Raw genomic sequence first — 24,440 nt, forward strand, 5'->3', positions numbered from 1 at the left:
ATTAAATTGAAAATGTTTTAGTTATAATTGAGAGTAATTTTTTTAAAGCTTTAAAATAACAGATGTTTGTAGCTTTAATGGAAAAAATACAAGCCTGTCAGAGAGGGATAATAAGCTGCAGTATTATAGGATAGATTTTCTGACTTATTTGTTTATCATATCTTGTAAGAGCACATTTTAGTTTGACTTTTAACACCAGCATAGACACAAACTTACTTGGAAAAATTTAAGACTAGTTTGATACACTTTGACACATGAATAAATAAAAAAATGATTCATGGTCACAGCCCTCCCTATTTTATGCTAATTTGTTGTCTTCTACTGTTCACCAACTTAGGATATCATCCTGTATTGTTAGAGCTGCGTTACAACAGGATAAGGCATTGCTCAAGATTTCTGTAATGGTCTTTTAAACCTATTTTCTTTCTTTAGGGAGTTGCAACTTCTCTAATAAAAGCTCTGCATGAAGTTGGCAGCCTTAAGCCAAAGTTTCCATTCCTAAGTGTGAAAGAAACTGCTCTGCTTTTTGTCTCCTTCCATCTAAAAGGTAGTGTATAAAATAGTATGCTATAAAAATAACAAATTGTATAAATGTCATAAGTCCTTTGATACAATATAGATAGCCAATTAGTGTTCATATTTGCTTTTCTTTAGAATTTCTGTTTGGGTTTTTTTCAACCAGAGATATCAGTTGCACGTAATAATATTTAATAGTTTGCAGTCAGCTTAACTATTGCCAGCTTTCTCAATTTCAATGTCCTTGTCTGCAGCTCTGCTATAGCTTTGGGCTGGTTTCTAGTACTGCTGGAGATTTCTGGAGCAAGACTGACATTTCTTTCAACCCACCACTTTTGTCATTTGTAAGCCAACCTGTTCACTCGGTGAACTTCGCCTGGCCTTTTGTATTTTACATTTTTACTCATTCTTTTAGATAATACCAATCTTAATTATTTTTTCAAAGCTCTTCACATCCTGTGTTTCCTCATGTAGTTTCCAAAGCCCTCCAGAATTTTCTTGAACTGTCACAGATTTTTTTTGCTAGCACAGGTTTTTGCAGGAAGACCATTGAACAGTGCAAGCACATGTTTAAGCCCCTGCATAAATGTACAATTCCTAAGCCACCAAACTGCTTTTATACTGTAGTTTGCTTCATTCACAAAGGCTGTTTTCATTCTATTGTTAGCATGGCTTTGCTAACATAAGGATGCCCATGCTAGGAATGTTTTGCTCATATATTGCAACATTAAATCATTATTAGTAATGGATGATGAACCAGAAGGGTTATGCAAGTGCAGAAATCTCTTCTTTTCATGCAGTGCCAAACAGTTTGACCATAGGAATCCAGGAAAACAAGTTATCTTCTTCTAGCACTGGGTAGGACTGCTTCCAGCTTTGAGATATAGCTTTCCTGTACACTGACAAATCACTTGAATGTGAGGAAGAACTTCTTTCATGTGCTAGTGACCAAACACTGAAACAGATTTCCTAGAAAAGTTGTGGAGTCTTCATCAGTGGCAATATTCAAAAGCCATCTGAACACAATCCTGTGCCATGTGCTCTGGGATGACCCTGCTTGAGCAGGGAGGTTGTCCCAGATGACCCAATGTGGTCCCTTTCCAGCCTGACCCATCCTGTGATTTTGTGATTAGTTGCAAATACAGAATTATTTATTATTGTGCATCTCTTCAGAGTAGTCATGCTATTCTTGATAAAAAAAATTGATCGAAGCACCTTAAGTTGTGGTCCCCTGGAAATTTCATCCTATTTCTATGTGAAGTTAGACCTTCTCATCTTCAATTAGCATCATTCTCTAATCTTACATTTAAATAGGGGACAAGAAGCAGGAGTTTAGTTCCTGCTAAGGAACTAAAGCTCCTTCAGCTTCTCTCACTACACTGGATTGCTTTCAGTATCTGAGAAGGTACAGGTGATCAACCAAAAATGCAGAGGGATTTACTCCTGGAAAGAGAGTCGTAAAACCTATATCTCTAGAGAGCTTGAGTGTCCTTCAGGCTGGACTCCTGTAGGGGCTATTTTCAGAGCTATGCTTGAAAAGTCTCTCAGAAACTGTTAAATGTAGCTGTCTACAGTTTAAAGTTAGTGGGCTGAAGTGAAGTGTCTTATGGCATAGTTCTTCATGCTGTCCAGTTTTTGTAATGAGATATAAAATATTGTCCATAAGAAAAAAAAAATTGTTATGATTTGGCTCACTCCTTCCCCTTTGCCTTGGGATAACAACTAAAACAATAAACTGTACTCTGAGGACTGGCACTCAGTACTAATGGATGCCAAAATATGGCTTAGGGCAGAGAGAAACCTTCCTTCCTCCTCCAAACTACAGGTCAGCTCTTCACAGACTCACAGAGTCACAAAATATGCTGAGTTGGAAGAGACCACAGTGATCATTGAATCCAACTCCTGGCACTGCAGAAGACCATCCCCAAGATCCAATGTCCTGTCCAAATGCTTCTTCAATGCTGTCAGGCTTGGTACTGTGACCATTTCCCTGGGGAGTCTGTGCCAGTACCAAACCACTCAACCCAGTGAAGAACCCTTTCCTGATATCCAGCCTAACCCTCCCCTGACACAACCTCAGGCTATTCCCTCGGGCCCTGTCACTGGTTACCACAGAGAAGTAACTAAGGACCACACATCAGTGCTTCCTGCTCCTCTTCCCCTCAGGAGGATGCTGAAGACTGTAATGAGGTCTCCTCTCAGTCTCCTCCAGGCTCAGCAGACCAAGTGACCTCAGCTGCTCATTATATGGCTTCCCCTCAAGGCCCTTCACCATCTCTGTTGCCTCCTTTGGACGCTCTGATAATTTAATGCCTTTCTTATATGGTGGTGCCCAAAACTGCACACAGGACACGAGATGAGGCCACCCCAGTGCAGAGCAGAGTGGGACAATCCCTTCCCTTGCCCAGCTGGCTCTGCTGAGCCTGATGCCCCCAGGACACCACTGGCCCTTCTGGCTGCCAGGGCACTGCTGACTCATGTTCCACTTGTCATCAGCCAGGATACCCAGGTCCCTTTCTGCAGCACTGCTTCCCACCCTCTCATTGCCCAATCTGTCCGTGTATCCATCCCAGGTACAGAATCCAGCACTTTCCCTCATTGAAATTCATATGGTTGGTGATTGCCCAATCCTCTGATTTGTCAAGGTCTCTCTGCTGGGCCTCCCTGCCCTCGAAGGAATCAACAGCTCCTCCCAGTTTTTTATCATCTGTGAGCTCTCTTAATGTCCCTTCCAGTCCTGCATCCAAGTCATTTATGAAGATGTTGAAGAGCACAGGGCTGGGGATGGAGCCCTGTAGGAAACCCATCAGTGACAGGTCACCAGTCCAATGTCACCTCATTCCCTGTAACCCTTTGTGCCTGACTGGTGAGCCAGTTGCTCACCCATGGCATGATGTGTTTATCCAGCTGTGTGCCTGACATTTTGTCCAGATGGATACTGTGAAAGAAAGTATTGAAAACTTTACTGAAATTAAAAAAGATTACATCAACTGGTGTCTCTTGGTCAACTAGGTGGATTATTACCTTGTCATACAAGGAAATCAGGTTTGATAGGCAGGACTTTTCTCTCATGAAGCCATGCTGGTCACAGTCCTGCTTATCAAACCTGACTTCCTTGTATGACAAGGTAGCTCACCTTATAGGCAAAGCATTTAGGTCATAGAACACCTGTGCCAAGGACACAGTGGCCCAGCATGAGCCATACCAGACTTGGGCTATCCCCAGGATGTGCCACTTTGGGTTGTGTGCCACACTACCCAAATTTGTCACTGCCTGGTGTTTCACCAGTATCTCACAGTCTGAGAAATGAGAAGTTGACAGCAACTGGGCATGTTTGTTGTGTCTTCTTTTAGAAAAGCCTGATCCTTTTGATTGTCATAGCTATTTGGAATCAGGAACTTTCTGAAATACCAGACTTGATCTTTTTGGCTTGGCACCAACAGTCAAGGTGTTTATCTGTACCACGGGTGATGGTAACAGAGGTAGACTTGGTCCCTTTGAAAATTTCTGTAATGTAATTGCATAAAGTTTGTAGGCGACACTAACATGCTGCTTAAATTCTTGCAGCACACAACCCCCGGAGCTCAGAGCCAGTGCGGCAGATGTACAGGAAGAAGCTGCTGCAGTTTGTGGAGCACTGCCAACTCATCCCCTACCTGGGGACTGCCATGAGGGGCCCGTATAAGGAGCCAAGAGATCGGCCCCGTGGCTTTGATGACAGACTGCAGACTTTTTTTTCCCTGAAAGGCACTCGCCCCACTTTTGTGTGAACCCTGTATTTCCACTGATTTTAACCCATGGAGTGTTGCCATCAGGCACCAGCATGGCTGCAACATGGCCTGCGAATATCACACGTTCTCAGGCCAGTTTTTTAACCATGAAATCTTAGAAATAAAATCTTTTGTCTGAAGTTGAGAGACATCAAGCTACTAGAGAGCGTCCAAAGGAAAGCTATGACCATAGTGAAGGCCCTTGAGGGGAAGCCATATGATGAGCAGCTGAGGTCACTTGATCTGTTGAGCCTGGAGGAGACTGAGGGGACACCTCATTGCCATCTACAACGCCCTTGTGAGTGGGAGAGGAGGGGTAGACACTATCTCTTCTCTGTGGTGCCCAGTGACAGGACGCGAGGGAATGGCCTGAAGTTGTGCCAGGGAGGATTAGTTTAAATATTAGGAAAAGGTTTTTCACCCAGAGGGTGGTTGAGCACTGAACGGGCTCCCCATGGAAGTGGTCACAACACCAAGCCTGACAGAGTTCAAGGAAAGCATTTGGCAACGCTCTCTGCTACACGGTGTGTTTTTGGGGACTGTCCTGGGCAGGGCCGAGGGCTGGCACCGGATGATCTGTGCGGGCCCCTTCCCAGCCGGGCTGCTCTGTGATTCCGTGCTCCAAGTCCCGCCCGTGCTGCGCTCATTGCGGCAGCGCAGGCGCGGTGCCAGCCCCGGCCCGGAAGTGCAGCGGCAGCGGCGGCGGCGAGCGGTGAGTGGTGAGTGCCGAGTAGGGCGGGCGGCACCGGGCCGGGTGCTCCCGGCCCGCGGCTTTCGCGGGGCAGCGCCCGCTCCCTGCACCCGTCCCACGAGGGACGCGCGGCCTCCCCTTGAGGGGCGGCCCGAAGGGCTCACACGGTGCGCGGGGGCGGCGACCCGCACGGTGCCCTTGGCCGTGCCGAGGCCCAGCCCCGGGCCGTGCGCTGCCCCCCGGGGTCACCTCCCGGGAGCTCCCGAGTCCTTCCACGGCTGGAGCGGAGCGTGTATCCGAACGGACTGCCGGCAGCGTGGGGCCTTCTGCCGGAGTACAGCCTCACTCTGTGATGGTGGGGGGGTTTAGGGAAGTTGCGTGGTTTGGATTTTGCAGTCAAAATAATAATGCTGTCACCTCCTGGTTAAACATCGACGTCCTTCATGCGATCAGAACTCACAAAACACCCACTACCTTGTCTGGAACACGTGTGGAGGTTAGGGGATGCCTGCAGGCAGAGTTGGCAGCAGCCGTCCAGGAATTCTTATATTGCACGATAAGGCAGGTTGGGTCACACCTGCAGCTGTGCTTTAAGGTGCTCCAGCAACAAACATCGGGCTCACGTGCTTTGGAAATTAAAGCTCCCAGATAAAACAATTTGACTCTGCCGTGAGCTATTTGGTAGCTGATTAGGTCTAAAGAATCCCTTTTTCACCATCTCAGTAGCATTTAGGTATCTGTAGGTAGTGTCTGCTGTTTCATGGAGCATTTGTTCAGGTCATTGAAACTGTTGCACTAACTGAATACAAATATGTAAATTTATGTGTGTTTAATGTGACACTTGTATTATCTTTCGTTTAGCTGAGTTTTATAAATAGGACATTTCGGGCATACCTCTCCCATAATATTTGGTGGATTCTTTTGAAATTGATGGATTTTTTTGTTTATTATTAATTTTTGCAAATTTACTATTGAAGAAGCCTAGCAAGTCAAATTGATCATTAATAGATACCTTAATGAGCCCTATATTAGACAGAACCCTTCAAAACACTGCTGTTTCTGTATTACCTACCTTCTTAGGCTGAAGCTTAGTAAAGTTAAAAGTGTTGGAAGTGTTAAAAAAGTGAAACTGTTAAAAAAAGAGACATTTTCAGAACGATAGATGGGAGGTAAAAGACATTATGAAGTCCTGCCATATTGATACCAGTGAAGTTTTATCACAGAATCACTAGGTTGGAGGAGACCTTTAAGATCATCTAGTCCAACCCATGCCCTAATACCTCAAATAAACCATGGCATCATTTCTTAGAGGATTTCCTAGCTTGTCCCTGAGTAAACTGCACTGATCAAACTGCAGTTGACCTTTTTGTTTCCAGTGTGGTGGATTGGTGCTGGCTGGACACCAGTGCCCACCAGAGCTGCTCCATCACTCTCCTCCTCAGGGGAACTGTGAACAAAGGATATATTGGAAGCTCATGGGTTGAGATAAGAGCAGAGACAAATCACTCACCAGTTTCCAGCACAGGCAAAACAGACTTGACTTGAGGAAATTACTTTATTGTCAGTAAGATCACTGTCAGGTAATGAGAAATAAACCCAAATCTTCAAACCGCTCACCTCACCTCTCCCTTCTTTCCAGGCTCAGCTTTAGTCCCAGTTTTCTCTACCTACTCCCACCAGCAGTGCAGGGGGATGGAGAGTGGGGGCTGCAGTCAGTTCATCACACATTGTCTTTGTTTCTCCTTTGACTCCTCACACTTCACCTGCTCCAGCGTGGGGTCTCCCACAGGAGACAGTCCTTCCATGAATACTTTAGCCTGAGTCTTTCCCATGGGCTGCAGTTCTTCACAAAATGCTCCAGCTTGGATCCCTTCCACAGGTGCACTCCTTCAGGAACAGTCTGCTCCAGCCTGGATTCTCCATGGGGTCATAAGTCCTGCCAGCAAACCCATGTCAGTGTGGGCTCCTTTCTCCATGAGGCCATAGATTCTGCCACGAGCCTGCTCCAGTACAGGCTTCCAGCCTCTTTTAGTCATCAGCCTGCTTTGGTATGGGGTCCTCCAGGGGCTGCAGGTGGCTCCACCATGGACCTCCATGGGCTGTAGGGGCACAGCTGCCTCCCCATGGTCTGCACCAGGGGCTGTGGGGGAATCTCTGCTCTGGAACCTGGAGCACCTTCTTCCCCTCCTTCTGCACTGACCTTGGTGTCTGCAGGGCTGCTGTTCCCACATACTCTCGCTCCCCTCTCCAGCTGCAGTTGTGCACGTTTCTTTCCCCCCTATTAAATCTGTTATCCCAGAGGTGATACTACCATCCACTGATGGGCTTAGCCTTGGCCAGCAGTGGGTCCATCTTGGAGCCAGCCGATGTTGGCTCTGTAAGACATTGGGGAAGCTTCTGATAGCTTCTCACAGAAGCCACCCCTGTAACTGCCCCACTATCAAAGCCTTGCCATGCAAAGCCAGTGCTGTACAAAGGAGCTGTGACCAAGGAATTGTTTCTGTCTGATTGTTTTAGTTTCAGAAGCAAGCGTAGCAAATTTTTTTAGATAATACAGGGTTCGTAGTACATCAGAGATAAAAAAAAATAGGCAGTAATTCTGATCTAAAAAACTATCTGTAGCCTTTTCATAGGATTTTAAAATACTTTTTCAAGAAGTTCCATATTAGCAGTAGTGTTGATTTTTCAAAAGCTCAGAGGATTCAGAATTGCTTCAGAAACTCTTGAACTCTGTTACTGGTATAACAAATGATACTTGGGTCTTATAATGCCGTCTGCTAAAATAATTTTTTACTAAAGCTATCGTGTTTTTCTAGGCACCTCCTGTAATATTCATAATTAAAATGGCAAAAACAACTGATCCTTCTGAGAAACTGATCATCCACTCCAAAGCTCACAAAGATACCATTCTAGCTAATTTTGAGGAACAAAGAAAAAAGGATTTTCTTTGTGACATTACTCTGATAGTGGAGAATGTGCAATTTAGAGCCCATAAAGCTTTGCTGGCTGCCAGCAGTGAATACTTCTCAATGATGTTTGTAAATGAGGGTGAAATAGGCCAGTCAATTTATATGTTGGAGGGAATGGTGGCAGACACCTTTGGAGTTCTGCTAGAATTTATTTACACTGGTTGCCTCTGTGCCAGTGAGAAAAGCACAGAACAAATCCTGGCTACTGCACAGCTGCTGAAAGTAACTGACTTGGTCTGGGCCTGTACAGACTACCTGGAAAGCCGCAGCCCAGGTAGTGCATTGCCAGCTCCAGCTGAAAGTGTAGCCTCTGTTGTTGCAAGTGACAGGAAAAATGATGATCCTCCAAAGCGAAAACGGGGGCGGCCAAGGAAAATCAAGATTGTCCAAGAAGAAGAAGAAGAATCAGGAGCAAATTCTGCCGAAGATGGGCAGCTGAGAGAGAACAACTCTATGCAAAATGAGCAAAATTATATGAAAAAAGACACTGAAGTAGAAGAAACAGTTTCCAATGAACAGGCTTCAGTGAGGAAGGATGGAGAAGAAACTGAACCTGCTTCTGGCTCAGAGGCTGCTGTTGATCTATCAGCTGAGAAAGATGAAAACTACGATCCCAAATCTGAAGGAATACAGAGCACTCAGAGCCGTTACAGCAAACGTAGAATAAGGAGATCAATCAAACTAAAAGATTACAAACTTCTTGGGGATGAGGATGAGAAAGGACTGGCAAAGAGAGCTGATGGAAAAAGAAAGCGTGTGGGTTCTGAAGCTCGCTGTAAAGACTGTGGCAAAGTATTTAAGTACAATCACTTCTTGGCTATTCACCAGCGAAGCCATACAGGTAGGCCTTGACAGACTGCTGCTTTTGGGTTAGGTTAAGGAATGTTGCCAAAGGCAAGTGACTCTTGAGGTGTTGGTTGTTGACTACAGCAAGAATATCCAAAATAGCATGCTGGTCCAAATTACGGTTTGTTCTGTGTCTGCTGTTTTATTCTTGTCAGCAGATCTCAGAACTTTTATGTCTCACCTAGATTTCAGTGTAAATAATTTCATTGTTTAAGCACTGAATTATATGGCAATAGCTAAAGAATTATTTTATTCCTGTTTGAAGCTTGCCTCTTTACCACTAATCGAGACTAATTTTTTCAGTAGCTACAACATTGCAGTGCATCTCACTATCAGCTTAGACTTTGTAGTGAGAAATGATGCCTCTATGCCTAAAAATGCTGTCTTTTGCTTTCAGGGGAACGCCCTTTTAAATGCAGTGAGTGTGGCAAAGGCTTTTCCCAGAAGCATTCTCTTCAAGTGCATGAGCGGATGCATACCGGGGAACGGCCGTACACGTGCACCATTTGCAGTAAGGCTCTGACAACAAAGCATTCTCTTCTGGAGCACATGAGCCTACATTCAGGTAAATACTTCAAGGCAAATGTAGCTCTCTGCTGCAAGAATTTGCCTTTCTGAAAACAAGGTACTTCTGATTCATCTTGTGTATACTGGTGTCACATTCCACTAAGGGAAACTGCGAGGAGTTCTTTTAAAAATGGATAGTCAGGAACAAAATAATGTCAAATGAGACAAACTTTGTATCTGAGAATCTTTTATTGGTAATGAAAAAAACAAAATGAAAAGAAGTTATCCTGCTAAAGAGAGCTAGAGAAGACAGAACAAGAGAAAGAAATATGGGAGAGGAATGGGAAGAGAGAGAGGGGAGACAGAGAGAAAAAGAGGGCTTTACCACCGGCAGTCGAGGAGTGCCGTCAAGGTGGGGGATGTGCATGCTGCCAGCCTGGGCACGGCTCCTGCAGTGACGGGCAGCTGGACACAAGGTGAGGGGTGCTCAGGCAGGAGGTCCAGAGCCCTGGACACAGTTGTGGCAAGGATCACAGTGGTGGGCTGGCTGGGAGGTGGGCAGGGTTGGACGCAGGGACATTGGGACAAAGCAGACAGGGAGTTGGTCAGGGACACAGGGAGGAAGGACAGACGCAAGGATGAGCAAGAGCCAGGGAGGGCACTAGAGCCAAAAGGCAGGCTGGGGCCAGGGCAAAAGGCATAAGACTCAAAAAGCGCCAAATCAAAACCAAGTTGCAAAAAGCCCCTCGAATCACCAAGCCTCAGAAGCAAAAGCACAGTCTGAAAAAAGCCCAACTCAGAAAGCAAGTTTGAAAAGCCCCGGGACTTGTGACACAGTTACATTTCATGCCCCAGCTCCTCTGAAAGTCCACCTGCTGACAGGAGACCATTGGCCCAGTCCAATGTCCCAGTGCAGTTCATTGGCAGAGACCTTTTGCCATCTGACTGGAGAGTGTCTCTGGGGTACAGTGTCTTCAGTGTTCCCCTCCTGACTGCCAGTCCCATGCCAGACATGAACTGGTTGCCAGGAAAGGTCTCCCCAGAGGCAAGGCTTTCCTCCATCTTTTCCCAGGTGCCTCCTGGGCGTGGCACATGTGCAACCCCTCTCCCATGTGCCTCTGACAGCCATTGTTGAGGCAAATCAAAACTGAATTGGCTCCTCACAGCTGACTTTTGTATTTTATTTATTTCCTTACACTTACTTTGGACGTGGCTTACCTTTTAATAAGTGATTTTCTCTACAGGGCAGAAGGCTTTTACCTGCGATCAGTGTGGGAAATACTTCAGCCAAAAGAGACAGCTCAAGAGCCACTATCGACTACACACAGGTATAACAAGTTTGGGTTGAGGACCTGGCTTACAGTCCATGCTGATTTGTCCTCCTAAAGATTGACTTAGGCTGAAAGTTCTTCCTTGGTGATATATTTAGTCTCTGCTACCTTGATGTGTCCTATGTTGGACAGGTATAAAACAGTGAATAGGGTGAAAAAGACATGATGGTGTATAGTAAATGCAATGTGTAGGAAAGTGTTTAGTTGAGAAGGGCTCTTATGATGACTAAAAATTAGTTACACTGTACTTGACATACAACTTGATTATTTTAGCCCTGCTGTCCATGCTATATAGAAGCTGTGAATTGTATAAACAATTGTGTCTGCTGCCTGGTGTGCAAATCGCATTGTAGTTGCCCACTACTTTGGACTAGTAAAGGCATACAAGCTTTAGGAAGTGTTCTTCTCACTTCTGGAATGAGATGGAGCTACACAAAGAGGAAGTGGTGGAGAAAATCAGAATTTACAAAGCTTCAAGTGAAGGTGTTTTTGGGTAGGAGCAGGTGTCAGTCCCCTCTTTTCCTGTGGTAATACTAAATTGAGAAATAGGAGTGTGACAGTTAAGATAGGGAGGAGGCAGTGAATCACCTTCTGTTTTATCTCTATATTATAGCAAAGTGGTTATTTTACAGGAAAGTGCTTTAACAAAGATCACTGAAGAGATACAGGGGATCACTTATGCACTGACACTTTTTTTGTTATTGCGACAAGGCCGTTCACTGCCGGAATGTAACCAGTGTCGTCGCAAATTCATGGATGCAGCTCAGCTAAAGAAACATCTAAGAACACACACAGGTAATGTTGTACCTTGGGTTTTGTGGGGTTTGTGGTTAGTTTTTTCTTGAAGTTACAGGGACAAAAAGATGTTAAGCAAATTACACTTGTCTCTGTGGCATGAACTTCTGCTCTACTTGTGCATAATGATGCCTGTGTTGCTAATGAAGAGATTTGACATCAAGAATGCAGGAGCACAAAAAAGCTTGTGTTACAGCAGCACAGAAGCAGTGCCTATTACAGGAAGACGGCTTTTTTTTCCAGTTTTATAAAACCTGCTGCAGAAAATGCCAGTTAGCTTTCCCGTGATAGAATTCTGGACTGAGAATTCAGTTCATTGGGAGAGTTGTATCCAGTATGTATCAGGCTTGCAGTGAGCTGACAAGCAACAGAAGGTGTGTGTCCTAAATGAGTTGGACACCTCTGTCTGTGAGGGATGGGTGCTTATGAAAAGTGCTGTGGCCAGGAAAATAATTATTTCCATTTAGCTTTTACTGTGCCGTAATAAACCAGATGTTGAGAGGAGATGGGCTGGAAGGGATGATTTAATGCAAGTGCGTCAGAGGATGTTTTAAGAGATTTAGAGGGCAGGCTGGTAATGAATCACTGGATAGCAGAGATAAAAATGTTGATCTATCCTCTCATAATAGCAAGGCATAAACTTCATAAAATACTTCTCTTTGAAGAATAAGTTCATAAGGTGACATGTGAATAATTTTGTCTTTTAAAGTAACTAGAAATGGTGGCAATTGTTTCCTCACAAAATCAAATTATTCTTAAGTGTGTTGCTTGCAGTTGTAATACATAACTCATTCTCAAGCATACTTTATCTCATTCATTTCCTTCTCTTTTCTAAGTGAAAAAGATTTAAATTTTCTGGGATATGCTAAGGCCAAAACTTGTGTTTCTGGGAGCTTTTGGTTATTGAGAATAGTGCTAGCATATGATACTTACATAATTTTGTATGGAGGAGAACTCAGTGTTGACACACACAAGAGTTTTGTATCTGTTGCTGATACAGCTCTCTAAATGTAGTGGGAAATGAGTTTGGGGTGGGAAATGAGAAGAGGAAGCTTACTAGCAAGGTAAGTTGCAAAAATATATGGGCTAAGCTGATTTTTAGCATAAACTGGCTTGCAATATATTTTGCTACTAGAAAAGACAGGCAAGATACAGACAGTATTAACTATATAGAAATAATAATTCACCTGTCCCATCCCAAAAGCAAAGTACAATTCCAAGGCATTTGGGGGACGGGTTCACATAATTACAACTGTTCTACTTTGGCAGTAGTTTGGTAACACTGTGTTGTAATAATACAGTCTACTTGGGAAGTTACTCCTGTTTTCAGTAGCAAGCTGGGACTGGGTGACCAGAGGTCCCTTCTGACAAATGTTTCTTGTTCTCTCATCCTTTATCCATGCCCTCCAAAGCCACATGAAAGCTGGTAAGCATTGCAGTTCTATGCTAAATGGGAAGCTTCCTTGGAAACTGGCTGCTGCCCAATCCTTGGGTTTGGTGTGCTTTGATGGTGTGAATTACCACAGTGGTGATCTGGATTCTCGTGTCTGGTACCTTAAAGAGCCTCAGTGCTACAAGGATTTGTTATGGTGTGAATTAGGATTTGCTTTGGTTGGGTAGTATCTGTTTCTTATGAACTTTCTTATAATTGAATTTGGCCTCTCTGCTTCTACTCAATTATCATCAGAATTCCAAATGCACTAAAAAAACCCCCAACAAATAAACAAAAAATCCCCAAACAAACTCACATTTTATTTAATTCACAATAATTTAATTTTTTTTCTAACTGGTGTTTCCAGACTATCATAGGCCTAGTGTGATGGAGCCTTATAGAAAGCCAGGCAAGTTGTTAAGATAATGGCTTAATTTTCCAGCTTTGGAAGTTTGGGCTTACTCACGTGGATGGTGCTGCACGTGAACGTGGCATTAATGGCAGGGTTCAGGGACAGCCTTTTTCAGAGCGTTTCTGTTCCATGTGGAACACACACATCTGTGCCATAGGTACAGCTTTTTGTTGCTTTGGGGGCTTGGATCACCTAATTCTTCATCTTCAAAGGGGAGAAATGCTAGAGGTGAACATTTAAAATGTTATACCCTCATTTTGACTAGTGAGTTCTTTCAGTTTTGGATATCTGCTGAACCATGGCAGAAGTGTGAGGAGCCATCAGTGCACGCTTGATACTGTATATGGTAAAACACAAAATGTTTTTAATGAATTGATGAAAAGTGCTATTTCAAAAGGAAAGTCACATTTCTTTTTGATAGGTGAGAAGCCCTTCACTTGTGAGATTTGTGGCAAATCATTTACAGCTAAAAGTTCACTTCAGACTCACATTAGAATTCACAGGTAAAGTATGTCTTATTTTCATTACATTCTTTTAAAATGCAACTTCTAGTCTTATAACTAGAAGTAGTGCTTATTTAACTGTAGAATGGTCAGGACTTGTTTCCATTTTGAATGATTGTTAAAATTTAACATTTTTGCTTAATCTATGTAAGGAAAAAATTGGTAGTGGAAAGTACTGAAGTCCTAAAATCCTCATGCACCAAGATATTGTTAGAGTCTTCTTTGGTGTTTTGTGTCTGTTCACTGACAGTGTACTTACTGCTATACTATTTTTGTGAAAATTTTACTGTAGGTTTTGTTTAAGAGCAGAACAGTAGCCGTGGTGTATCAAGGTTATTGGAGCATTGTCCTGTTGTCCCGTGAGCTATCCTGTCTCTTTAACAGCATTAGTTGTCTTTTACCCCTGTCAGTGCAGTGCATTGCATAAAGACATTTTTCAGATTTTAAATCACTGGAGAACTGTTGTCTAAGAAAACATTTCCAGTAAAATTTCTTGTCCTTTTGACACAGGCAGCAAGTTAGGATTTGGAAACTTCTTTTTGGTTTTAAGTCCACGCTGTTAATGAATGTTCTTAAAATGGTCAGTGCTTCGAATTGTGCAAAGTTGTTGCATTCTTGTCAAGGTCTAGCAGCATGGAGCTTGTACCTCTGTTTTTATGAGAGTAAGGCAGTTATCGCTGTAGCTCTGGAGTATATAACAGTTTGTGAAGTCAAATAGAGATAATCAGGAGATCAAACAGAGGATGTTTTTAACACTACCCTTAAGGACTTACAATTTAGAGAAACAATGTAATCATTTAAGTATTTTGTTACAGAATAAGATCCAGAAAGCAGCATTGTCAAAGTGAATATTTTAATGAGATCAAGTTCTTTCCTATTGCAGAGGAGAAAAGCCATATTCTTGTGATATATGTGGAAAATCCTTCTCTGATTCCAGTGCTAAGAGAAGACATTGTATCTTACACACAGGCAAAAAGCCTTTTGCCTGCCCAGAATGTAGTTTGCAGTTTGCTCGTCTGGACAACCTGAAGTCTCATTTGAAAATTCACAGCAAGGAAAAGCAGTTTCAGGAAGGCAGCGCCGCCCCGAGCACCAACGCTCATCCGGAAGAAGTGCGAAACATTCTCCAGCTGCAGCAGTACCAACTTGCCACCTCGGGAGGGCAGGAAATTCAGCTGCTGGTTACGGATGCAGTACACAACATCAACTTCATGCCCAGCCACAATCAAGGCATCAGTATTGTGACTGCAGAAAATGCCCCCAGCATGACCACAGAGCAGGCTGCCAATCTCGCGCTCCTTGCCCAGCAGCCACCGCAGCAGCTGCAAAACTTGTTGCTTTCAGCTCAGCAGGAGCAAGCGGAACAAATTCAAAGTATCAATGTGATTGCGAACCAAATAGAGGCTGCCCAGCCTGAACAAATGCATGTCATCACTCTTTCCAAGGAAGCGCTGGAACATCTCCATGCTCATCAAGGACAAAATGAACAAATCCACTTGCCGGGATCTTCACATCCAGCTCAGCACGTGCAGCTGGCTCAGGAATCAAGTCAGCAGTCTCACTCTAACCACGACTCAGTTCCTTCCCATCAAGTCAGTGAAGAACAGAATCAAAGTGTACTTGTTTCTGAATCCCATCAGCAGCCTCTGTCAGTAAATGAGTCATCTCCTGAGCATCCTATCGAGGGACAGGCTTTCTGAAATGCTTGTTTGTCAGCAGACGGCTAGGCCAGAGAACACTTCTCATCCCAGCAGGGATTACACGTGTCACATGTGGGTTTTTTGCAACATAAGCTATCCAAAGATGCATTTCTTGGTGATTTTGGATGAGTGACTCAATTTCCTTAACCATATTTATTTTAGACTACTTTGTTTTTCTGGATTGGTATTTCTTTACCATACTTAGTCCTCACAAGTATCTCACAAGCAATTAATGTGGGGTTTTGTGCCTCATTCACATCTCTGCCTCCTGAGGAGATATTTAGCCCTTATTTGCATTTCTGAGTGACTCTCCAGAGAAGTTCACCTGGCTGGTAGGAGAACAATGTTTAGGACATCTGTGGATCATAAAGTACCACTTCTTTGACAAATTTAACATTATACCTGAGCTACTGTCAAGCTTAAGACGACCAGTACTTTTTGCAAAGCTAACACCATATTTCTTCTGTTTAATGAGCTTTCTGCAGGTTAATGTATAATTATGTAATCATTCCCTGAAGTGCATTATGAGTTACTGACTACCAAATTCATTTGGTTTGGGTTGAAACTGTCTGCAGCCTTTAACTAGCCCTGAATCTTCCCTCCTGTTTACTGTGTGCTGTCCACATCTTGCTCCTCAGAAACATTTAAGCCATTGCACTTGAATAGTGGCAATGAGATGCAATGGTTACACTGGAGAACTGAAACCCCACAGATTCTGCTCTGTTAGTTCTGCCACTCACTCTGTGTGTGACTGTGGGCAAGGTAGTTGACCTCTGTGCCTTATTTCATCATCTAGTTAGTGGGGATAGTGTTCACACACTCTGCCAAGCACTTTGAAGAGCTCTTGATGTTGAAAGCACTGTCTCTTGAAGTGCAAAACCCTTTTCCTGACAGGATTCCGTCTTAAGCTTAGAAGCCACTGTGTATTTAAAGTGTTATTTTTTGTACTTTTGAGAGAAGAACATAATCTTACTTTAATATATGTTAAGACTGGTAATTGTTTATGTGAGGATTCAAACAATGAAGAGCATCACTTCGGAGCTTAACAAGTTACATAAATGGGGCACATCACTTTAAGTTGTACAGCTATTTTTGTTGACTAAATTAGATGTGTACAGATTGTTTTCAATGACTGACTGCTAAGAAAAAAGATTTAACATGGTAATAAAATGCCTTGCCAAAATACATGCTTTCTGTTTCAGGTTTGACTACTGGTAACACCTTTGCACTGGAGTGTTAAAATGCAGATAAAATGCCACTGTTACTTGAAAGAACATTCTCAATTGTCACTTCAGCTTTAAAATGTCATACTTGTTATTTACGTGGATTTTTTATGTTTTAAGTTTTATGTTACAACAAACAAAAAATTCTAAAAAACACGGTGAATTTAAAAGCAAAATTATCCACATTTTTTATAAATTTTTTTGTTCCAAGTCCAGACTACTTGGCCTGTTCCTGACTGCATGCTGCCAAAGTTTGGCTAAGTATCTCCATGTCATCAAAGTACTGGATCACTTTTATATAAATGGATCTTGATAAGGGTAGACAGTGGGAATAAATCAATGCAAAAAAATTTTTAAAAATCCAAAAAGTAACAAGCCATCCCACAGCAAAGGTGTTTAGGCTTTTTAGGCTTTTCACCTTTCCTCTCAGAATGAATTAATAAAATTGGCATCCATTCTGCCACCAAAGTGAACCCAGCATATTCTGCAGTTCTGCCTGAGAAGCCTGAAGTCTAGATGTTGTAAGAGTAGATAAATAAATACAGTAAAGCCTGTTACAACACTTATGACAATCTTGCTGATTAATTGTATAAGCTTAAAGTAAATATTCTGTCAGTTTAATCCTAAAACTTCTGCTTTTATCTAAAACATTGTACAGTGGAGCCAGACGACTTTCTGGTCATAAGTTTACAGGAACCTGCACAGAATTAATTGTCTGCCATATATTTACGAATCCTGAAATGCTTAAAAACAGGTTACAAGCTAAATTCTGAGGCTACCACTAAAGGAACTGTTCAATACTTTTCTTCTTCTTTGAACTTTGTTTTGTTCATTATGCAGTTATCCTTGCAGGGTTCAGTTCCATGCTGCAGTTAAACATGGGACACTTCCACATACTGATTTCTCAGTGCTTTCCCTGTAACTAAAAAACTTGAAGTTTGGTGTTTGGAATTCTGTTTTGTTTTTCTGCAGATTACCAGTGAAGAAACAAGCTGCTGTGAATAGCAGGGCAATGACTAATCTTGCACCCTGCATTGCTTAAGCTGTCAGCACATATTGTAGCTTGCATTCAAGAAGCTGGTGTGGCTTCTCATATCAACAAATGTTGCTTTTTGGACACCATTTGCTTTCTTTCTAGTGAATGCCTTTCTGTTAAAAGATGAAAATTAATCCTTTTTCTGTGTGTGCATTTTTAAGGCTTCAGCTGAAGTCTAGGATTGCTTTGAATTAGAAAGGAAACCACTTCAGCCTTGTTTTTCAGTCCAGCTGCCACTAATAATGATTTAGGAAAAAAAATGCATCCCTTAGAAACTATGTTTCAGAACAGTTCTCTAAATATCTTTACTCCTTAGCCAGTAAACACCTTAACTTCTCTTTTTCTCACATAGACTAATCCTAACAAATCCGTCTCACTGCTTTCTATGTTAAAATGAGATTAAGGTTTTAGACGTAAATGCAGGGCAGTAAGAGGACTACAGAAAGATCTGGGTTTGTAAGCATTTAACACCATTGTGTGTTACCTCTGCTCAATTTGTAAGTTACCCAGTGTAGTTGAACTCTAATAGGATCTCACTTTTTTTTTTCCAAATGCAAGTTTATCAGATTTTGGCTTTTTCTGAAGATTTTGGTTGGTTCTCCAGGTGCAAGTTGAAACAAATCCCTGAGAGGTAAAGCAAACACACTCTGGAGCCTGCATTTGCCTGTTGTATGTGTAATTCCCCTGCTTGGCTTTCCAGTCCAGCATCTTGGGTTTTGATAAACGAATATCAGAGTATTTATTTCATATGGGCTATAAAAGCAAATTACTCTGCCAATAGGAAAAGAAAGTGCTACTAGGAATTGCACAGCAATTTTCTCTCAGCATCTAAGAGGAAAAGGAGAGGACTCTACCTCATCACAAACTCTTTCCAACTGAATGCCTATTCACAGGTTAAAATTAAGAATATTGAGCCTGGCATTGATCTTGCCAGTTGTTGAGGAAAGAGTTTTGCTTGTTTCTTTGTTTGTGAAAGACTTGTTTCAGTGTTGTAGCTGGTTAGTCATTGTGGTGAAGGTCATGGTTGATGTTTGCTAATGCCTATCCTGGTGTGCTGGGATGTGGGGTTTTTCAGTCTTTTCCCACTTCACCTTAACTGTGGAAGCTAGTATGGGATTAATTCCTAATCACCAGCCCTGTGCCTGTGTGAGCACAGCAGCTGGGTACATTTCCTGTCTCCCCATGTCTTCCAAGCCTGCAGCAGACTGTGTCCCTGCCAGTATCCTGTGTGAGTATGGTTATCCCAGAGAAGCTGAGTCTGAGCTGGGAGTGCCTGGGAGGAGGCCTGTTTGCACATCGGGCGTGCCCTGGCCTGTGGGAGCAGCCAAGGCTCCTTCCTGGCCATGCTTATCTTCCCATGGGCAAAAGTCCATCCATGCAGGCCTTTTTCCCAGTCCTCCTGCACTGCAGGTTCTTGCTAAGAGCACAGAAGGAAGAAGTAATGCCTACTCTCCAGAGCTATGATGTCAGAACCGCTTTTACTTAGTCATTAGAGACTAATTAAAGAGTCTGCTTCTTGCAGAGTTGCAGTCCCATGAGCTAAAGCAGTTCTCTATGTTCTATCCCTTTTCAGATCCTCTGTAAAGCACTGTGAACAATAAATGCTTTTCCACAACAGAGGGACTATTGATCATATCTGTCCCAAGCAATTCTTCCAAATGGAAAAACTCATCCAGGCATATTCTCAGCATCTCACTGTAGTACGCTTACTGGTCATTTCTGGCTAATATTTTAATCCTACCTAATTGAAAGTATCTTTGGAATAGCAGGAAGCAGACTTTTGCTTTAGTTAGCAAACTACCCTGACCTGCAAATTTTTCTGACATGAGGAAGAAATTCCCTGTGTGAGTAACTGAATGTACTGCAACACATGGCCCACAGAAGTTGTTGAGTCTCCCTCACTGGAGAGAACTTGCTAAGTTCTGGACATAATCCTGTGCCCTGTGCTCTGGGATGACCCTGCTTGGGCAGGGAGGTTGGACCAGATGACCACTGTGGCCCCTTCCAACCTGACCCATTCTGTGATTTGGTGATTTTACTTGCCCTTCACCAAGATGTCTCTCAGTGACCCCTAGCAGCTCTGCTTTAGCACCATCATGTAGGGGTCTCTCTCAAATACATGTGTGTGTGCAAATGTATAATTTTTTTTTTCATTAATTTTGTCTGCTTTCTCTTCTGTTTCTCAGGTTTTTTTATATGCTATTTTGGACTGGAAGGAGCTGAAACAGCTGCAGCTGCACCAGGTGGAGAAGTTTGGACGAAGAAAACCCTCTAAGAATCACACAGAAGCAAAACTCTTGGGTCTTGTGTCAGGGTATGTGCATTCTTCAAAGGACTTCAAGTTTCCAAGAGCATTGCTGCTCAACCTTTGAAAGGCTTTCAGGATCATTGTTTAAAGGTGCTACACAGCCTCGTGTGCTTTCCATATTTTCCTTTGTGGTAATTGTTTTCCTCTCTGAACTGAATGCAGAACAGCCCATCTACCACAGCTGGCAAGCAGAACAGCACCAGCTAATTCACATCTAACTATTGCCACCCACAGAACATTTATCCTTATCTGAGTACTACAAAAAGACCTGCAGAACAATATCATGTTGTCATAAAGAGCTAATAAATAGAGTCTACAATTAATATTAGTCACCCTGTTCAGGATTTTAATATATGTCATTTTCATAATTGGCAATCTGTTGAATAGAATTTAATGCACCTGAATCACCAAGTGATGAGAAAAGAAGTGGAGAAATAATAAGCAGAGTAGATTGAGACAAGTGGTGGTTCTTGGCATGCTTTTTTATAAAAGAAACCCAACATAAATTTTCAGAAAAATAGTCCTGTTAACACTTCTTAGGCTAATCATTGCTTTTCTTTTTGACTTTGACTGTCTGGTGACTATTATGTTTATAGTTAATTCCCTTTCTTGCCCACAATGACAGTAAGAATATCTAGAAATTATCAGTTTAAAAAAAAATAATTTTTTCAAAGAAAAAGGATTAATGGGAGCCAGTCCTATGTACGTGCAAACTTAAATTTCAATAACAGAATTTCTTGTGTGTAAATTCAAGCATATTGACAAAATGAAGACATCAATCTCAGGGGTTTTTTTAATTATATATAGTGGATTGCTCTGGTTTTAATCCTTAAATGTTGTTGTGCAAAAAGGAGAAAAGAGATGTTTCAAAAAGCCCAATAAACTTCAGTTGTATTAATCTGTATCAACCTAAAAATATGGATGTAGGGAAAAATAGATAGCCAAGACAGTATTTTCTGAAGCTGATTTTATATTTGACTCTGGGTACACTGCTTCTGCTCTGGACTTTACATAAGGCTGCTGTAGACATTTTTGGCTATAGCAAAAGCCATATGGTCTGGCTACCAAAATTAGATTCTGCTTAGCTTACAGCCTACAGAGGCTCCAGCAGCTGTGCTGCCGACCTTTGAGAGGAGGAAGGAAAGGGCTTTCCTTTGCATCACTCAGTCACAGCCCACAAAACATCCCTGTATTTGCATGTGCTGCTTGCAGTTACCTACTGTCACACCTCAGCTCATCTGCTGCCACCCAGGACCTGGCTGTGAATTAAAACTGCCTTGTCTTACCATTTTAACATGTCTCCTTGTCCAAACTGTTTTGTCTGCCTCGTTTTTCTGTCCTTTTTCAGCAGGAGAACATCATCACATGAAATTATAATACCTTGTGCATAGATCTTTCAAGCAAGGGAGCAGCTGTGGTAGCTAAACATTGAGAATCTGACCTTCACAGTCTCTGATATTGTGAGGATAGAGTTCTTCAAATTCAGCACTGCTACAAATCCCAACAAAACTCTTAAAAAGGCATTGCCCTAATGAATCACTGTAGGAAACTACCACTGAGCCAGACCAGAGACTTCAGGGCTACCTGGAGGAGGCCCATCTGCAACCTGTGATTTCTTTCTCAGTCTGGGTTTTTTATAGACACTGTAATTTAGCAACACTTAGTTCAGAGACTTCTTGGTTCTCACTCTGTGCTTATGTAAAAATGTATCACTTTCTAAGGCCAGTGGGATATACAGTTGCAGGAAAAGTGCACATTGTTACTAAAATGAGAAATCAGTTGGTTTGGGCTTTTTCCATTTTACATAGGTTTGTTCTGCATGAAAATCACAACTGTCTCATCTGCAACAGGACTCTGACACGTGAAAGTTCGCGGTGCTCTGAGATGAAAAGTGACCTGACCCCGCTGTGCTGCTAGAAGCCCAAGCTGAACCTGCAGCTGTCCCACAAAGCAGCTTTTGCACATGCTGCACGAGGCAGAAGAGAGCAAAGCTGCTGTGCTGGCACAAAGCTTTGCTGCAGGAGCCACGACCCCTCTGGAACGGCTCCGTGCACGCGCTGCCGGTGGGAATGATGGCTCAGCAGTGCCCAGCACATGCAGCTCTGGGTAGGAGTTTCTGCGTCAAAAGGAGGCACACATTTTACACAGGGTGTAATTAAGCTGTAAATCTCATTGCCACAGAAATTTGTGGATGCCAGACTTTCACATTTCCCTGAAAAGCAAGGAAATTCAAATGGAAAAGAGCTGCCAGGGGGAATTAAACACAGAGATCCCAGGAAATCCTTGAGCAGAGGCCCGCTGGGGGTGGAGGGGGGAAGCAGTTCTCTCATGTTTGCTTTTACTTATCACTTTTTGCTGAGCAATTGCTATTAGCAAGAGTCTCTTCATCCTTTAAGTATTACTGACAGCATCCATCAAGAGCTCTGGAAAGAGCTGGCCTCAGTCCTCTGCTCCACCACATGCTTTCCTTCCTTCAGGGGAAAACAGAAATTGGAGCATTTTCTAACCTCCCACAGAGTTGAAATCTGCTTACATTAGGCTTGGGAAGTGCTTAGAAGTGCAGGGTAGGGTGTGGGCTGGTGTCTGGTGTTGCCATGGAACTGGGCCCTGTTGACAGACTCAGACTCATGGTGGCCAGACTGCCATGGGCCCATGGTGGATGCCTGTGGCAGTGATGGTGGTGGGGCTGCTCCAGCACCTGTTTTTCCATGTGACCAAGTTTATGGCAGAGGTGACCTCTTGGGCTTCAGCCCCAGCACTGCAAGGAGTGGTGTGGACTTGAAGCAAATGAGTAATCTATGTAGTCCATAAAAGCAATATTAAGTTTGCTACTGTAGAGGACTAATGATAACTGGAAAATGTCTAAACGATGTAGCAAAACCAGACTACTTAAAAAACAAAACAAAACAAAAAAATCAGTTTTCCTTAGTACCTCATTCAGCTGAACAGGAATTTCACTCTTATCAATTCTCCTTTCTTAGACAAGTTAGTTGCCTTAACTTACCATAAAATCACAGGTGCATTTCATCCTTCTTTCTTCTAACTTTACTCCCTCTGACAGATGTCCTTTGGGACACTGCTTCCATGGCTCAGTGCTGCCAGTGCCATAGCTCTCCCAGCAGGAGATGCTGGACCTTCTCAGAGCATCAGCCATTAAACACACTGCAGGAAATAATTAAAAGAGAGACTGTCTTCTGGAATGGAAGCAGGGCTCTGCCCAAAGGTCTGTCAAAATTTCAGTAGTGAAACAGAGATGGAAGCGGTTGTTTCCCCAGACTGATGGGCAACCCATGTCTCTGACGTCAGCTGAGCTGCTCACTGACAACCCTGTGACAAATGCCTGGGATAACCATGGTCTCTGATGACTACTTTTATCTACCCTGCAGATACCTGGAAAGGGAGATGAAGGAGAGTCAGTTTATGGTCCTACTTTCAAAGGTATGTCTCCCCAGCTATCTGACTGTGCAAATTGTGAATTTCTACAATTCAGAATTGTGAATTTCTGAAAAATCTGATCTTATTCACATAACAACCTGGGAACTGCTTTTCATCTCCCTAAAGCAAAAAGATTTGGTTTTCAGTCAGAATTATAATCTGCTTGTATTAGCAAGACTGCTTCAGTGATCACTTTTTGATCTGTGACCTTGTCTCTGTCCTCTTATGTTCCCAAGCCCCTTGTCCTTGCCTAAATGACAGATGATGGTCACCCACTGCCTACTTCAAACTTCAAATACCTTTGTGGACAGGACCCTAGAAATGCAGAAGTAGATTAGCTACAGATCTCCAGGCACACCTACCACCTGTTTAAATGCCTTTAAAGGAACTGAAGTCAGCTTTAACTCTAGCAATTTCCTGGACCTCAGGCAGCTTCTCAGGCTTGGGCAAGCATTAGGCATTGCTGCCAGCAGCCTCAGCTCTGTGGGTGGAAGGGGAGTTCTGAGTCTCATATAAAACCCTGAAAGACGAGAAATTACAAACATGACCTAAATTTATCAGATGTTCCCTCATACTGGCATCAAGTAATAAAATGTAAATAAAAAAAGAACATCCTAACTTCTGATATTTAAGAAAAACAACTCATATAATTGACATAGGCATTTGGGATTTTCTGTTTAGATTAAATGCTACCCATTAAGACACTTTATGACAGTTAAAGCACTTTTGAAAATTATTTATGTTCCCTTATATAAAAGCTTTCCCACTGGCAATGGTGCGAACCATTTGAGCAGGCTGGGCAGCAGCCAACGCTGAGATCAGAAATGCTAAGTGCAGCTGAAAAGTTTCTTTCCCAAGATGCTGAAGAGTCTGCCTGTGAGGAGAATCTGCTCTCACCTCAAGGTCCCAGGTTGGATGGAGCAAAATGTAGTAGCACTGGCAAGCAGGAAAGTTGCTGGAGGTGGA

At 42.9% G+C, this 24,440-nt stretch overlaps 2 protein-coding genes across 15 annotated transcripts in view; both read left to right on the forward strand.

Moving 5' to 3' along the window:
* The window catches only part of AK9 (adenylate kinase 9), a 59,936-nt gene extending 55,510 nt beyond the window's left edge, over window positions 1-4,426 (forward strand). For all 6 annotated transcript variants that reach the window (XM_071438895.1, XM_071438864.1, XM_071438874.1 and 3 more), the window contains 2 exons: window positions 437-547; window positions 4,084-4,426. In XM_071438895.1, the coding sequence (XP_071294996.1) occupies window positions 437-547; window positions 4,084-4,286 (314 nt within the window). In that variant the 3' untranslated portion in view covers window positions 4,287-4,426. The remainder of the gene's footprint in view (window positions 1-436; window positions 548-4,083) is intronic.
* ZBTB24 (zinc finger and BTB domain containing 24) lies at window positions 437-22,006 on the forward strand. Of its 9 annotated transcripts, none has more exons than XR_011681063.1 (8): window positions 4,605-4,998; window positions 7,794-8,787; window positions 9,190-9,357; window positions 10,544-10,627; window positions 11,342-11,425; window positions 13,691-13,772; window positions 19,918-20,045; window positions 21,890-22,006. XR_011681063.1 is itself a non-coding variant. In XM_071439008.1 (7 exons), the coding sequence occupies exons 2-7, from the start codon at window positions 7,821-7,823 to the stop codon at window positions 15,470-15,472; spliced, it is 2,202 nt and encodes a 733-aa protein (XP_071295109.1). In that variant the 5' UTR covers window positions 437-547; window positions 7,794-7,820; the 3' UTR covers window positions 15,473-16,657. The 9 variants fall into 9 exon arrangements, 5 of the variants coding, with proteins under 5 accessions (XP_071295109.1, XP_071295127.1, XP_071295135.1 ...); XR_011681066.1 differs by lacking the exon at window positions 21,890-22,006 and adding an exon at window positions 12,838-12,851 and having other exon boundaries at window positions 4,606-4,998; window positions 11,263-11,425; window positions 19,918-21,333; XR_011681065.1 differs by lacking the exon at window positions 21,890-22,006 and adding an exon at window positions 12,838-12,851 and having other exon boundaries at window positions 4,606-4,998; window positions 19,918-21,333.
* The last annotated feature ends 2,434 nt before the right edge of the window (window positions 22,007-24,440 follow it).

Source organism: Agelaius tricolor, unplaced genomic scaffold (genome assembly GCF_023055355.1).
Source record: "Agelaius tricolor isolate 1412-34295 unplaced genomic scaffold, bAgeTri1.0.p SCAF_1, whole genome shotgun sequence".
Taxonomy (NCBI): Eukaryota; Metazoa; Chordata; class Aves; order Passeriformes; family Icteridae; genus Agelaius; species Agelaius tricolor.

Bases quoted from the DNA above. Each gene is read 5' to 3' on its own strand.
- ZBTB24 (XM_071438998.1), top strand. From the start codon at position 4,741: ATGGAAGTGGTCACAACACCAAGCCTGACAGAGTTCAAGGAAAGCATT. The intron at 11,426-13,690 runs GTAATGTTGTAC...TCTTTTTGATAG, and splicing joins ACATCTAAGAACACACACAG to GTGAGAAGCCCTTCACTTGT. The intron at 13,773-14,655 runs GTAAAGTATGTC...TTCCTATTGCAG, and splicing joins ACTCACATTAGAATTCACAG to AGGAGAAAAGCCATATTCTT.